Source organism: Bremia lactucae, linkage group LG12, assembly GCF_004359215.1.
Source record: "Bremia lactucae strain SF5 linkage group LG12, whole genome shotgun sequence".
NCBI lineage: Eukaryota > Oomycota > Peronosporomycetes > Peronosporales > Peronosporaceae > Bremia > Bremia lactucae.
In genome coordinates, this window is record NC_090621.1 from 115561 (window position 1) to 131822 (window position 16262).

At 46.8% G+C, this 16262-nt stretch overlaps 2 protein-coding genes across 2 annotated transcripts; both read left to right on the plus strand.

Moving 5' to 3' along the window:
• Nucleotides 1-12145: 12145 nt before the first annotated feature.
• CCR75_007352 (uncharacterized protein) lies at nucleotides 12146-13195 on the plus strand (the record flags this gene model as incomplete). Its single annotated transcript, XM_067965413.1, has 1 exon — nucleotides 12146-13195. One exon carries the CDS (start codon nucleotides 12146-12148, stop codon nucleotides 13193-13195), a length of 1050 nt encoding a protein of 349 aa, XP_067820891.1.
• Nucleotides 13196-13561: 366 nt separating this feature from the next.
• On the plus strand, nucleotides 13562-15805 carry CCR75_007353 (uncharacterized protein; the record flags this gene model as incomplete). Its single annotated transcript, XM_067965414.1, has 1 exon — nucleotides 13562-15805. One exon carries the CDS (start codon nucleotides 13562-13564, stop codon nucleotides 15803-15805), a length of 2244 nt encoding a protein of 747 aa, XP_067820892.1.
• Between the last annotated feature and the right edge of the window lie 457 nt (nucleotides 15806-16262).

A 16262-nucleotide genomic window follows, 5' to 3' on the forward strand; every position in this document is an offset into this window, starting at 1 on the left:
CCTGGTCTACGTGGCGGAGCGATCTGGCAACTCGGAGCAGAGTGTTTTGGAATGCCTTTGCAAGTCAGCGCCTGGACAAATCAAGACTGCAACGTTGACAAGGCTGAATGCGCATCAAACGGACTATCTAGTGCAAGCCGCTGAGCTTGTTGCATTTGCAATAGACTTCGACATCCGCATGGGGAAGCCGAAGGTCGAAGGAGGAAGCAGCCGAGCGGGACGAACAAGCCGCGATCAAGCAGGTCAACTACCCAACGGCCCTAGAAGAGATCAAGTCGGGCGCGGAGGAAGATCTGTCGCAAGGGTGTCAAGTACCGAGACACGTACATGTTACGGATGCGGTGAGACTGGCCACATTAAAGTCAAAAGCCCCAAGCAACGAAGTGGTGAAAATGCGACTTCAAACCGAGTCGCGTTAGCCATTGGTACTGGTACAAAAGCTGACTCCGACTCGTGGACATTGGACAGCGGGTCGAGCGTGCACCTTGTAAAAGATGTGAAAATGCTCAAGAATGCAATTGATTGTGATCAATCGTGCCGCGCAGCAAACAACACGATGGTTCGAGTGCCAAAAAAGGGATCGAACGAGCTGGGGACGATTGTCAATGAAAACCCTGATAATGTGGATGCACCAATGTGCATCTCATACACATGGGTTGGTCACAAATGTGAACCACACCCGAGTGCTGGGTCTAATTACTTTAATTTAGCAGCTGACCACCCCCTTAAGCACACCAAGTGTACTTAACGGGGACTGTGTAACATTAGGGCAACTTTAACCCGTTACATAAAACATCATAAAAAATATGTTCACTGTATGGAAGCCATTCCGCTGCATCTAAAAGTCAACACTTATTCCTTAAGAATCGTCTTTAGATCGCCCAATTCGCCTTCAGAACATCACACCCTCTAAGTTATATTAGGGAATCGCTGTAGCCAAACACCATAATTATCTACATAAGATTAGTGCAATGAGCGTGACTGAAGGAGGTTATAGTTGACCCTAGGCGAGGTTTATTATGCTGAGAACCTTGCTGATAATATCATTAGCTATGGGATATTGGAAGAGCGTAGTGTGTTTCTCGAGCGAGACGGCAATCAAAGCTATGTGGTGCGCCAGGATGATGGTATGAAAATATTCAAGTGTTCCGCCGCCACAACATGTTAACAGTTGACGTAATGGGTGAAATGACAAAGGAGGCGCGAGTTCAAGTTGTTAGCTCAGCCTTGCCACAAGGTTACGATGGAAGTGATGAAGCTGTAATGAGTACAACCCTAGTGGAGCTGCACCAGAGGCTTGGTCACCTTGGATATGACACTGTCAAGCGGATGGCTGACTCTATGAGATCGGGAATTCATTTAACAGACCGATCCAGGCCGAATTCTCTTACTTGTGCGGAAGGCAAATAGAGCTAAAACAACCAGTCCAAGAAGGATACAGGCAAGAACGCACCGATTGACAAGCTTGGTGGCGTGATCGGCAGTGATATCAAGGGACCAATGACACCGATAGACCGGCGTGGTAATCGATACCTAATTAACTTCGTCGACTACTCAACCAATTACGTCCGCGTGTTCGTGGCCAAGAACAAGATTGAGGCGACTAAGAACTTTAAACATTTCCTGCTTTATTTCGAGAAGAGGTTTAGTTGTCGAATCCATGTGCTGCGCACGGAGGGTGGTAAGGAGTATGCTAATGTCGATCCGTTCTGCAAGTCAGCTGGTGTAAGGCGTCAAGTGAGTAAGGTTTCAAATCAAGCATCGAACGGAAAGGCTGAAAGAATGCACAGGACGATACTCAACATGGCAAGATGCATGCTGTTTGCGAGCGGGCTCCCTTTGTTCTTTTGGGGGGGACGCCGTTGAGTACGCGGCTTTTGTTTTGAGCCGAAGCTCGTGTAGCGCCAACCCTAAACGCCTTTCGTCACTCGAACTATTAACCGGAACATTCCCGAACATGGCGGGGTTTTCTCCCTCTTTCCCTCAAATGTCTTCACATTTACAGCTAGAGGGCGAGCCCTCGGCTTTGAGTCAGATACAGAGATTTTAGGGTTGGCATAGATGCCGTTAAGTGGTCCTGTACCTGACCGATCAGGGCATTGTTACATTTGGGAGCTCCTGTTCAACGTACAGGGATCTTGGAAAGAAAACATGGAAGCCAAGACCTCAAGTTGGAATAATCGTTGGCAACATGATGAAACTAAGGTCTTCAAAGTCTATCTGCCGAAGGAGAAAATTGTGATAACTACTCAGCGTATTCGAAATGTCGAGACATTCAAGAGCGCGCAGAACGCGCAGCTATAGAAACAGATTGAGCACGAAGATTCCATGCTGCGGCGCGCCGAAATGAATTGTGACGAAACCCCGAAGCGGAAGGAGCCTGCAGAGCCAAAGAAGAAAAATTCGATGGTAGAAGAAAATTCGGTACCGAGAAACAACTCTATCCCGACTGTAGAAATGATGGTGATGTAGAGCCGCTGTCAGAGGATGGACGGACGCAAGCTCAGATGCAAACACGCAACATGGGTACCAAGCACGTGCCGGTATATGGTCTGAGAACCATTACGATTAAGGACCCCAAGAGCTTCCACGGAGCGATAAAAGACCCTCGAGTCAAGCATTGGGAGGAGGCAATGCGCACAGAGATTGACGCATTGGAGCAAAACGATACGTGGGAAGTGATACTTAAGCCGCGCGAAGCAAAGTTACTTCATAGTAAGTGGGTTTACAAGCTCAAGACGCACGCTGACGGCACTATCGAAAGATACAAGGCGAGGCTGGTGGCACGAGGAGATGAACAAGTATATTAACTGTACCGTTTTCCGTAGTGGTGTCGATTACACCTATACTTTCTCGGCCGTAATGGAAATGGTTCCTGGCAAGGAGATTCTTGCAGTGTCAAGGATATGGAGAGTACCTCCGCAACATGACGACGTGTAAGCGCTTATGTCAAAGCCGACAAAGAAGAAGGCTTGGAGATACTCCTCCATATCCCGCAGGGTATGGAACTTGAAGCTGTAACGGGCTAAAGTTGCCCTAATGGTAAACAGTCCCCGTTAAGTACATTAGGTTTACTTAAGGGGATGGTCAATTACTAAATAATAGTAATTAGACCCAACACTCGGGTGTGGTGCACATTTGTGACCAACCCTTGTGGATGTGATGCACGTGGGTGCATTCACATTAGGAGGGATGACGCCCAGCGTCATCCGTGATGACGGCTAGCGTCATCAGTTACGCGAGGTATCTATAAAGATACGCTCGCAATACATATTAAATGTTATCTATAGAGATATCATTTTAATTGGTAAAAATAGGTATTTGTATTTAATTTTATTAAATATAAATCAGTTTGAAAATTACTACCTACTTGGTAAGTGCGCACTAGGAGACGGATTACCGCTCCCGTGACGACACTTAACCAGAGTTCTTAGTGTGTTGGGTGAGGTCGCTAACGCGCCCACCACAACTGCCTCACTACACGCAAGAGAAGCAGGTTGAACCGCTTCCTCGCTGTGCTACGGTGTGCGCCTAAGTAGAGCGTGACCGCATTACGACGTGCCCGCCTACACTTGGTAGCACTTGAATTCCTTCCCATCTTTGCGTGTGTACGTGAGGATGAGCCTCAATATTGATTGGGCTCATTTTCTCCACCTCTCCGAACATCATCGGGAGGTGGCAGGGCTTAGGGCGCAGGGACTTGGTGAACAAGCCCTGGCCAGGCCCCTGGGTAGTCTTTCTGAGCAACATGTTGCTCAGTTGGAGCAGTTTGAGGCATTCGTGCTCGGACAGCGGAGGGCCGCGTCCGAGGCACAGAGCCATGGTGCGGCGGAGTCCGTCACTTAGACTCAGGATAAGCTGAGGCATGAGCAGGCTTGGAGTGAGAATCTCTCAACAGGACTGTTGAGATGCTCTCTGCCTGGCCGCATCAGCCGAGGCCCATTCGGATGGACCCGCCCAAGTTCGATGGAACTGCGGCGCACACGATTGTCCACTGGCTTTTAGCCGTGGAGCAATGCAGTGTCGCCCAGCTCATCGAGAACGACAGCCGGGTGGTGTCGTACGCCATGTCGCATCTGCGCGGTAAGGCCTCAGAGTGGGTTTACTCGGCGCTTATGGCGGACAGAAAAGCGTTCCCCTCATAAGCGATCTTTAAGGATAAGATTCGCGCCATGTACCAGCCGCCGAACAGCAAAGTGTTGCTTCAGACGCGCTTCTTTGGAGCGCAACAGGTGAAGCGTTCTATGCAAGATTATGCGCAAGAGACGCGCTAGCTGTCGTGTCCATTACCCGTCGGTCCGATTCTGGAGCAGATTAAGGTGATCACGTTTATAAACGGACTGCGGCATGGCCCATCGCGACAGGCCTTTTTCAGAAAGATGCCGTCGACGATGGAAGAGGCAATCCAAATTGCCTTAGTTGAGGAGCAATTTCCCAAACAGTGCCTCGGCGACAGCTCGTCGATGATGGAAGAGGCAATCCAAACTGCCTTAGTTAAGGAACAATTTCTATAACAGTGCCTCGGCGACAGCTTGGTATAAGCCGTCTGCCGAGAGGTCAGATGCCACTCCCATGGAGTTGGGTAATGCAGACGTTGTCTGCTATAAATCCGGCAAGAGCGGCCATATGATGGCTTGGTGCTATGCTAGGTTCCCTGCTGGGGCAGAGATACTCAGTATTAGGAGTCCCTTCCCAAAGGGCGCGATGGCAAGAACTGGCGTGCGAGGCGCATGAGTTCTGCATCACCACGGAGGGGTCGAGGAATGCAGGAGCGCAGTAGGGGCAGGATGCCTACTGGCGCGGACTTTGAATGTAGCGGAGCTACCTCGCTTCTAAAGTCAGAGGAAGATTTTAATACTTTGAGAGTCTCTTAGTTCTATCTCTTTAAGATCAATAGGGGAACTGAAATTTATTCAATTATTTAAAGCTGAAAACCTTACCCTGGCTAATTTAAAAAAGATTGCGGCCGCCAGATTTATATCTGGCGGCGAGCACATTTCTTACCCATAATGAATGGGGTTTGAAGTAATAAATTATTTAGAATAGGATAAAGGGTATTTTACCCATAAAGTAAATGTACCAAAACAACGGCTTTCCCACCGATGTCTGCCCCATTACACCCTCCCCCATCAGACTGTTGACACCGAGTGACAATATTCGCTTCATTTCCTCTTTGAGGTTGGAACCTAAAAGCTAACCGTTCGATTGTGTTTTTAATTCCTTTGTCCCATTACAATCAAGCGTGAGTCACAGACTCTTAGTACCTTCCTTGACGATGACGGAATGGTAGACTTTGAAAGTCACTCTCCATCAGAGGATTAGGAGAAAGAGCGCCATTCTCTCACGCCTTCTCCTCCGGCTGAACGTCAGCGAGCCCCGAACTCGTTCCCAGAACGTGGCGCCACTGATGCCTTAACTGCATTGAGCAGGACACGGGACCCTGAGTCCAACATCATAACGAATCCGCTCGATGAAGAGTAACAGCAGGCAATTCTCATAGGTGAAAAAGCTCCTCGTCGAGCTGCCGAAATAGCGAAAGCTAAAGCTCGTAGTGAATATAGATTCACTTCGCTTAAAAAGACGAGCTTCTTAAAGAGAGAGCGGGTCATAGCATGGCCATCTGGATCTCCGGAGACGTAGCGAGATCCCGAAAGAGATCGCTGCTTGTGACGCTCTTCATGAGCAGAACCTTACGCCAAAGCTTGTGACGCGAAGTCAGTATCTATCACGTTACGTGATCAAGCCCGTGGGGTTAAGGTGACCTCGATGAGGTTAAATTCTGAACGGTTTGTTTCTAAACGAAACAAGGAGTAAAAACAAAGTCTCATTTGAGAACTGGGTCCACCGGGCCCGCCGCCTTCGTAATATTTGGAACATCAGAAAGTCTGCGGATACGGCTGATGTTCGTTTGGAACGGAAACTTGGCTCCAATTTTGCCAAGCTTAAGGCCAAAGGCCAATTACGTTCGGCATTTATGCCACAAAACGAAGAAAGGCCTAACCGATATTTCAGTGCTTCGTTTGACCGTACAACCATGGATCGAAGCCGCCCTGAGGCTATAGATCCCCGTAATCCCACGTTTAGTGCTGGGAAACGTCGTTTGACGCGAGTTGACATTGAGATTGGCGCTCAAAAACGTCAACGGCGTACGAACAATCTTGCCGGAGAGGTACCTCAAAATCCCAAGAGCTTTCAGAAGAGGGTTACCCTAGCCACTTCACCAGATACTTCTTTTTGTTTGTCTTGGCTATCTGTCATCGTATCCCTTACATGTCTTAAGACGCTAAATCGCGTCACGAGAAACTTGCTTACTTGTTTTCGAATGGTAACAGGGCTGATATCAGCAAGCCTATCGGCTAAATCTCCCCCAGCAAGCCCTGAAACACACAGTGGTGTCGTTAATGGAACGCGTGGGTGGGTAAGACCGTTTACATAGATTGGATTATAACTTGTAAAGGCATGAACAGCGTTTTTAATGCAAACTCCACTACTGGGAGCATTGAGCTCCAGTGCTTTGGTGTCTGAGCATACACGCTGCGTAAAACGTCTTCAATGACGCGATTGACACGTTCAGTTTGACCATCGGTCTGCAGATGGTCCGCAGTGGACATATCCAATCTGGTGCCGAGCACTCGGAAAATTGAATTCCAGATTTACGCGTGAAACGGGAGTCCCGATCAGAGACAATTATCAATGGCAAACCAAGTTATCGAAACACACGATCGATAAACAGCGTAGCTGTACCTTCTCCATCAATAATATCTGGCACGGCCGCTAAGTGAGCCATTTTGCTCAATCAGTCAACAAAGACCATCATGCCAGAGTTACCGGCCGAATCTTTCGGAAGACCGAACACAACATCCATACTAATCGACTCTTAACACCTTATAGGTACGGGCAGCCTTGCCAGTGGAGCAGCAGCATGCGCTGAGGGTTAATCCGTTGGCAAGTTTCGCATGTGCGAACATATGTGCTGACCCATTTATAAAGTTTGAACCACTAATAAATCTGGCTTATACAGCCGTTGGTCTTTTCTCTACCGAGATGACCACCAAGGACAGTATCGTGTGCCTCATAAAAATTTTGGTACTTCAAATCCTCACCATGAGGAACAACGACACTCGAAAAGTCCGCGACGTCTGTGCAATAAAGCAATAGGTCGTTATCGATAGAAAAACGATGCAACCTTGCACGCAAACGAGCAATTTAATAACTTAATCAGAATTCTTTAAAGTTCGTAGCAGAGCTACACACTGTTCATCCTTGGCGTAAGCCGAACGAATCAATCTAGGAATATGCAACATGATAGTCGTTAAATGAGAAAGCCCATAAACCGGCCTTCATGATGACGCATCGGCCAAAGCATTCTGCTTGCCGGGCTTATACTCCACCTCGAAGTTGTATCCGGCGAAAAGGATAGCCATCGATCCATTCGCTGTGAGAGATGGGCGACTTAGTTGCCGTGCGTAATGACGCGTGATCTGTATATATCTCAAACGGCTTAGAGCCGAGCAGATGAACTCTGAATTTGACGAGAGCATACTTCATAGCTTATAACTCTTTGTCATGAACTAGGTAGTTCTTTTTCGCAGCTTTAAGCTGTCTAAACTCAAACACAATAACACGTTCATGCCCATCAACATCTGTTTGTAACAGAGCACTACCAATAGTAAAATCCAAAGCGTCCCAGACGACACTGACAGGCCTATTTGGATTAGCAGTGCCAATATCGGGGCATGGATAAGACTATCCTTAATTGCTTGAAAAGCATTATGTTCTGTGCTAGTCCAGCACCATTCTGTATTCTTTTAAGGAGATGAAATATTGGCCTAGACAGATCAGCGTAATTTTCGCGATACTTCTGTAAATAATCGGCGATACCTAAACACTTACGCAAATCCTTTTGGGTTTTAGGAACTGGCGAATCTACTTTGGCTTTTACCGTAGCGGGATCCGCCCTAAGACCTCACTTCCCAATGAAGCAGCCTATAAAAGGAATTTCTTCTGTGCCAAAAACGCATTGGCATACAATTTATTTGTGCACATACGCTCGAGCACTGCTCGCAAATGGTCTGAATAGATTCCATATCCGACCGACCCTGCTCCGCATGACTATGAACAAAATTGTCATCAAAATAAGTGTGTACAGAACCTCGATGAGGGCGGAACAGTTGCGTCACTAGACGATAATGTTGCCGGGGCATTGGAAAGCCTTTGTGGCAATCGCTGTAAGCGGGATATCGCTCGCTCGCATGAGCAGTTGATAGTAGCCATCGACTAAGTCAAGTGCACTGTACATTGTACATCCAACATATTGTTATGAAGAACACCCTTTCCAGGAATGGGGTTTTGTGCTTCAGCATTAAGCTTATTATAAGCGTGTACAATGCGCCACTTACCATTTGGCTATTTGACACAAAATGTCGATGTCGAATGAGGAGATTTGGTCTCTCGTACCATTCCAGCCTCGTGCTTAGCTTGAAAGAAATAGTCAATGACGTCACACTGCTCCCTTGGTAAGGCCGCTGGCGTGAGATATTTGGTTCCCGGCAACAAGTCAGTTTCATGACTGACACCTCTATCCGGAGGTAAAACAGATGGTTGATTGGTACATACCACATCTTAAAATTCCTTAATTAAGAATTAAAATGGATCGGTAGGATCTTCAAGGAACGATGACCCACTCCGCGCACCTAGTGCAGCTTTTGTGTCATCCAGGACGGCTTCGTCCAGAATGACGATGAGTTTAACTCAGTTATAGGTCGAACGACCGCCATCACAGATAAATTGCCAGCATTTAAGGCTCGCCCGCATCGATAGACATTTTGTCGAGCTCTTAAAGAGCATGTAACGAAGGAATTGCCGCAAGGCTAACTTTTCGCTCAATGTTACCGGTTACACCATATTCAAGCGTTTGAAATTGCTCACTCGTATTACTTTGTGAGGAGTTAAATGCTTCGCGTCTCCCCTGTCTTGGGATAGAGACAATACGTCCCTCAGAGGCCGGGACAATCACGTCTCCGAATTTTCTATCCTGTAGTGGTACTATTCCAGACATGGTGTCAAATGCGACATCCGACAAGTAGTTTGGTACCTCATCTTCCTTATCCGGCGAACGTTACGTGTCGCTTCACGTGCATAAGAGGGATTTGACCCAAATTGCCCTGGCGAACCGCCAATAGTGTCACTATCGAAACTCAGTATGGTGCCACCTCGGCCGACCACACTCAGTGGACTAAGATGTGCCACTCCACGTATGTCATGAATATTCCATTCTTGATGATTCGGCCTTAAGCCAACAATGCTTTCAGCATTCAGTAAATCGTTATTACAACGAGTGCCACTCGACGGAGTACGTGCCGTTCCACTTTTTTCTGCTGAGTCGGACTCAAAATTAATGTTTTTTACATGGGAGTTTATTTACTCAGACATGCCAATATTTAAAACACTGACAGACTCATTCAATGATCCGCGCCAATAGCGCTTTTGTTGCCTTGCAAAGGTGGGTTCATGACTCTCCAAAACTTTGCTAGGAACATTGCGCTTGACGCCTAAGGTCTTAGGCCTCCAATAATCGGGGTCCATGGCTCATGATATTCTTGCCAGGCCATACCAAGAATGATATCATATCTCGAATCCAAGTTAAGGACGAGACAGCGCTCGATACTGTCAAAGACCAGAAGCTTTATACCTAAGCTCAATGGAACTTTGGGAACAGTGAAACGAGTCCCAGTCGCTAAGCGAACAGTGATAGTATCACCTTCAAGCGCTTTAAGCGCCTCAACGTATTGTCGACTTCCTTCAGGGAAACGGGTCAAGCGTAATTGCAAGACGCTGAGTCAATTACATTTGCTTGAGCGACTAGGAAGCCAGGCTTGTACTCTTGCTCCGTGCTATTAAGCACTAAGCTAATTGGGGCTAGGTTCTGTTTACTCTCACCTCCTAGAGGTTCAACAGAGCCTAGGTCTTCTCCAGTAGGACGCCCCGCACCTATTGGGTATCGACGTTTTCCCGCACCGTACCAGATCTCTGTTATAGGTCGGAGTTGGAGCTCTTTCGAGCTTTACGCGAATTTCGTAGGGGGCAGGCCGGACGTGATGTCTCGTGCTTCCGCACATACAAATCTACGGATGGTCTTATGCTGTTCAACAGCTTGAAGAGCCTCTTCTCCTTCCTCAACGAGGCTTAGATCCATGGGTTTCGGTCTATTAGACGGAACCCATGCGCTCGAAGACCTTGTTCGGTAAATAGGATGACCAACACGAGCAGACGTAAAGTCGAACTCAGCGCTTAGCGCTATGGCAACTGCCTCTTCGGAAGTAGCAGGATGAGATCAGAATAATTTCGTTCGGCCAACGAACTCATTGAGTTCCCTCATAAAGATTTTTACCACAATTGTTTCTTGCACCGGTTCTTGATGCATAGACGCAATGAGAGTTTTCAACTCCTGGACAAAGTCCATTTGGGTTCGTTTACCCTACCGAGTCGCTAGGAGCCGTGCTCACATGCGGAAAGCCTGATCAGGCGGAGCAAACATGCTAGTCATCTGTTGTTTCAGCGAATCCCATGAGGGAAAAGCGTCGTTTATGGACGTGCTGCACGATAGTGCCCACTCCATAGCTCTACCTCCAAGTTTGGAAATGGCCATAGCCACCCTTTACCGTCTGTCCAAAAGCAGACAGCATGGTTAGGATGGGATCATTCCCTGCGGTCGAACGAATGAGTTCGACCGCAATCTTTTCTATGTCACTTAGAAAGGAGTAGCTATCACGCAAAACGTGATGCGTAATTCCATTATCATGTAACATGTCCATGTTAGATGATAGAGCTGTGGTCCTTGGACGGCCTACAAAGTGCTACCAGGTGTACAGGGGCGCTGCCGACTTGTACTGCTTTATTACGAGTCCACTTTGCACTGCTTCAGTGCAAGTGGTGCCACAAGTCACTTCACGTACACTCGTACGTGCAGAGGAAGACTCTCCTTTAAATACTTGCTTTAAAGAGGGCACAAAGTAAACGTACTAAATATAATTAAGTTATATGGTTTCTATCTATTTAATAACAACTTCATTATATAGTAATACTAAACATGTAATAAAGCCTTATCTAATCCTCTCTTTGCTCGCGTCCAGTGCTGACTGGACCGCGGAGTAAGTAGATATAATGGCCTATATCTACCGATGGATAGACTTTCCGAATATTACGATGTAAAGCAAGATTTTTCAAATATTCTCTACCTTTCAGATAATATATTAATAACAACCTTTTAGTGTTGATCTCATGCAACCATACACCCCGTTACAACAGGGGCTTAGTAGTGCCCCTGCGACCCTTAATAGATGTGTAACCTTTCTGTAAAGATCGGTGTGGATTTTCGCACACTCTCCACATACGAGAGGTCCATAGGTTCTCGGCCTCCATTTTCTTGTCATCTTGGAGGACGATAAGCCCCAGAGTGGACGAAAGCCTGACAGGTGAGCCTTAACAGGACCGTATGCAAGACCTTTGATAAATGCAGCTACCTATGTTTGTTCATCAATTGGCTGACTCAGATACAACTGACCAGGTCTCGTGTTTGCTGGGCATAAACGTGGAGGTCACGCTTGCCTGCTTCAAATCCAGGAGCTCGGATCGAGCCCTGAATTCGGCACGTGGCGGCTCAAATGTTTGCCTACGCCGGGTATTAACGACTTGAAGACCAATGTGTCGTGAAGCTTGAGCCCTAAGGGCCAAAATTGGTGCGTCCGGCTTGGTGGACATGCTAAATTCACTTTCGTTTGATGCGGCGAACCAAACTGATATTTTATTGCGTCAGTATTACCAAGTTATGCAATATTGGAACTAATCAGTCAAAATTATAAAAGATAACAATTATGTTGTTCTTTCGTATTTCCTCCTATAAAAAATAACAATTTATGTAACGAACCCCCACTTACACAAGTTGTATTTATCTGTTCTATGAAACGATATTAAATTTTGATTGAATTTTGTAAGACACTATTCTGTGACGCAATGTGAGTGGTCAAAGCTGGAAATTTTGCAGAATTATCTGAGAATTTTAAAATTGCTCTTGTGCTAAATGAAGTCGTGGTAACCCATGTAAACCGCTAAACAATGACTCAAAGTTTAGATTAGCTGGAGGTTGATGGCGCTCCACCGGAAGCAGCGCGGCATCACGGGCAAAGCTCCGCAGTTTGTGCGCATTCCAACGTCGCGCTCGAGCGATCGTTCGATAGCATTTTCTGTACATGAGATGCATTCGCGAAGTCACAAGCGCATCGTGGGGGGTGACCAGCCCCGCAAGATCAGTTCCCTGCAATTACGAGCGTGCTTTGTGCTGTGCGTGCTGCTGTATTTTGGTGCTATCTATTTTGCAGACGAAATTGCTGGTATTGGACGAGTTGTTGGATCGCACCAGACAGGAGAGATTGTATTCGTGCAATCGTTGCGGCCGCGCGGAAGAGGGTCAAGGCGAGAACGGAAAAGTTTTGAGAGAACTGATACTGACGATCACAATTTAAAGGGGCCGATTGCTTCATCCGTAGCTGCAATAACACTTCGAGAAGCGGAGTCGCAACCCGTAAAACAGGACAAAAGCTTGCTGAACGAGGCTTCAGTTATAGCGCCTCCAGCCAAAATTATTACTGATGAAACGTCGAAGTCTGTACCAGCAGCGCTTCGTCATCAATCCGAAGCCCAGACAGAGGTGCTTAATTTAACCTTGAAAGCAGTAAACACTGCTGCAAGGAACAGCGCCGTGGAAGTAGTCAGTAAAGGCGAAGACGTCTATTCCTCAGCTGCTGAGCTTGGACAGCCCATAAAGGATCTACCGATTAAAAGAGCAAGGCCGACATTAGAAAGCAATTTTACGCTGAAACAGGAACGAGATGATCGACAGCAACGGGGATCGCTGGCTAGTGCCGCAGTAAAACTTAAACTCAATACAGCAAGGGCTCAGCCACGATTGACTGCTGCAGTCCAATATCCGAAGAAAATGGACGGCGCAAATGTCGTATTTACGTCAAGCCATTCGCATACGAAGGAGGAGCAGCACACTAGGGACACTAAAAGTGTCGAAGTAGAGCATTCAATGCCGCAAGTGAATCAAAGTTACTCGCCTACTGTAGTGAAGCGCCTTGGTCGTGACCACCGAGAACCAGGGCCGCAACGGCAGCACGCAGGCGATTCTATTTAAAGTGTTTAAACTATTTATGTGCATATGCAGTCAGTACCATCTTCGTTTGTGAGTCGCGTAAGGATAGATAGTTGAAAAGACTTTTGGCACTTTTACATCCAGCAGTTTCGGCTTTCTTAAAATTGGAAATGAAACATATGACGTTTAGTCTTCCTCGATTAGTTTTTTCAGTGCCAGACGATCGGACACTTCTTGTGTTGTCTCACTGATGATTGTCAATCGATATATCAGGTTATTTATTTAAAGAGTAGTGAGGAAGTGAGAAGCCATGTTGCTCACAAACATCCAGTATCAGTTTCCACGTCACCTGCTCCAGTCAATGGCGGTACTCCTTCGAGGTGGTCAAAAAGCTTTTGAGCAACTACCATGCGCCGCCATGGTTCTCTCCTTTCTGACATAAACGCTGAGAATTTCACTTTGAAAACGGAAGATGATGCGATAATTGCAAACAACGCTGGTGCTCTATCGCACTGGTATACGCGGTGGTGGCTGCTACTCTACGTGGTGCTGGGAAGCTATGCTGCCTTTGCGATTGTTTCCTCGACCTGGCTCATTCGCTCCTCTGTTCAGCCTCACGGCCAGGAATCATACGATCAAGTAGCGAATACTGATGTTATTCAAGTCGGGACCGAATTGAGAGCTAGAATGAATTCACTGAGAGACCTCGAGAAGGGGCAGAGAGCTGACACGGAAGAAGGAGCCGATTTGGTTTTCGACAATACGAAAATGCCAATGCCATTGGAGGGTTCTACCACAGTGATAACAGATAGTTTGGACGCACAAGAGATCTTAAGCGATGACAACGTTTCCGACACAAGTGACGCGACAGAATCTATAGGCTCGCTTAGTGACGAAAGACAACCACCTGAACGCCACTCGAATGATCTTTTTTCCGGTGTGCTACCTGAAATCAAACCGGACGGCCTTAATGCTCGAGTGCATCAGATCAGCCACAATTTACCTGACGATGAAGCCACATTGCGCTCTATTATTCACAACACTGCAAGTGATCAAACGTTGTGGTCGGTAGACGCCCAGCAAACGGAATTGGATCGCCTAGAAGCAATCAAGCGAGAGGCAAACGAAGAAACGAAGCGATTGAAACGACTAAGCAGTGCCGCCAATTACCTTATCGATGCAGAAAATGAACGACAAGAAGAAGTGCGCTCGGCCAATCTGACAGATATTCTTTCGCACCATCCTCGAAAGGTGCGCAGCAACCTGCAATGCATGGGCTGGCGCCAGACCGGAGGGTGCAATTCGTACGGCAAACGGGAGCGAGGCTCTGATCTTAAATGCAAGCAAACTACACTAAGCGGAAACTCTGGCTACTGCGAGATTAAGGATAACGATACGGGGGAGTTTTTTCGTGCCATGCAGCTTAATTGCACGAGCCTTCGGACGCATGTAACGTTTTCATGCAATATGGCGGCGGATATAGCAAATTTTGGCATGTCAGCCCAATTAATTTACGAAGAAGCGCAACAGCAGAACGAGTCGAATCCGTCCAAGCTGGTGGGTTCTAGCGGACATGGCAACGGCATTGTCATAGTGGTGTATCCAAGACTGCTACCAAGCGTTTACGCCTCAATTAGTGCTCTGCGGTCATACAATTGCAATGTTCCAATCGAGCTCTGGATGACGCATGCCGAAGCAGTGCGCTATCCGAAATTGAAACCTACGCTGGAAAAGTATCAGCAGCAGATAGCCAACGTGACTGTGGAGACGATTACGGACATAGCGATCGCTGGCTTTGCTTCCAAGATTTACGCAATTCGCCATAGCAAATTCGAGAATGTATTGTTTCTCGACGCCGATAGTGTTCCAGTCCGTGATCCCACGTTCCTTTTTGAAAGTCAAGAATTCCAAGAGCATGGCGCGGTCTTTTGGCCCGACTTTTGGCATCCAGACTGCACAATCTTTAATATCCAGCGCGAGTCTTTATTGTGGCAGCTCGTTAACCTTCCTTTCGTCGACATGTTTGAACAAGAAAGTGGACAGATTCTTCTTAACCGAAGACGGGCTGTATTCGCACTGGAAGTGCTGGAATTTTTTTCAAGCCATCGCCCCAACTACTTCGATAAATTGATGCTGGCCCACGGCGACAAGGATCTCTTTCGACTTGCTTGGATGAAGGCTCAGACTTCGTTCTATATGATGCCATTTCCACCTGGAATTGCAGGTGGAGAGCGCGGATCGGACAAGAAACGATTCTGTGGTATGACCATGGTCCAATTCGATTTTGATGGCAACATTTTGTTTATGCACCGAAATATGCGTAAATTAAATGGCAAAGACGATTTAAAATTCTGGACTCACGTGCAGATGTTAAAGTGGGAACAAGACAGTGAGGGCGAAGGCGAGAGTGTCAGTGGTAATGCAAGCCGCACCGCGGTCCAACGCATGATCAGCTACGACGACATTAAGCAAAAGTACCGAATTGGCGGTTTGGATGTTGGGCCGCTTTTTAAGGATTTTCCTACATGCTTCAGCGCAAAGGCTTCTGTTGTGGACAACTTCAAGGTCGTTAGGGTCGAAGATTTTCCCTTTGCCATGCTGGAGCAGCAGCTCATTGATTATGCGCGAGAGGGGTCTCTCATGATTAGTTAGGCACGATCACTCTTTGACTTCAAAGTGAAGAACTAGGGGTTACTATTGATTTTTCAATTTTGTTAATTTATAAAAATCACAGGGTTTTGCGAGCGTAATTACGTGGTTTACGCAAATTACAACATGCAGTCATTGGCTGTCACTTGTTATATTCCTCAGCTTAAACGCTTTGTAATTGCCCGTTTTTCGAGTAATTCATGTATCCCTTTCGTTTCTTTTTTAATTTACATTTAACGGCCATGATCATAACGTATGTATAAAAAGGCAAAGGACTTTATTTTCTAATTACTTTGGTATAAGGTATTGAAAGTAAGCTTCTATTAATTAGCAATTAGCAGCATCTAGTTTAGAGCGGACTATCCCTATTGTATTCAGGTGGTAAACGCAAGCTCTTACGGGAACGTTGCAGTTTTTTTCTTCTGTATTTAGTATGGAATACTTGACAACTGTATGCTAT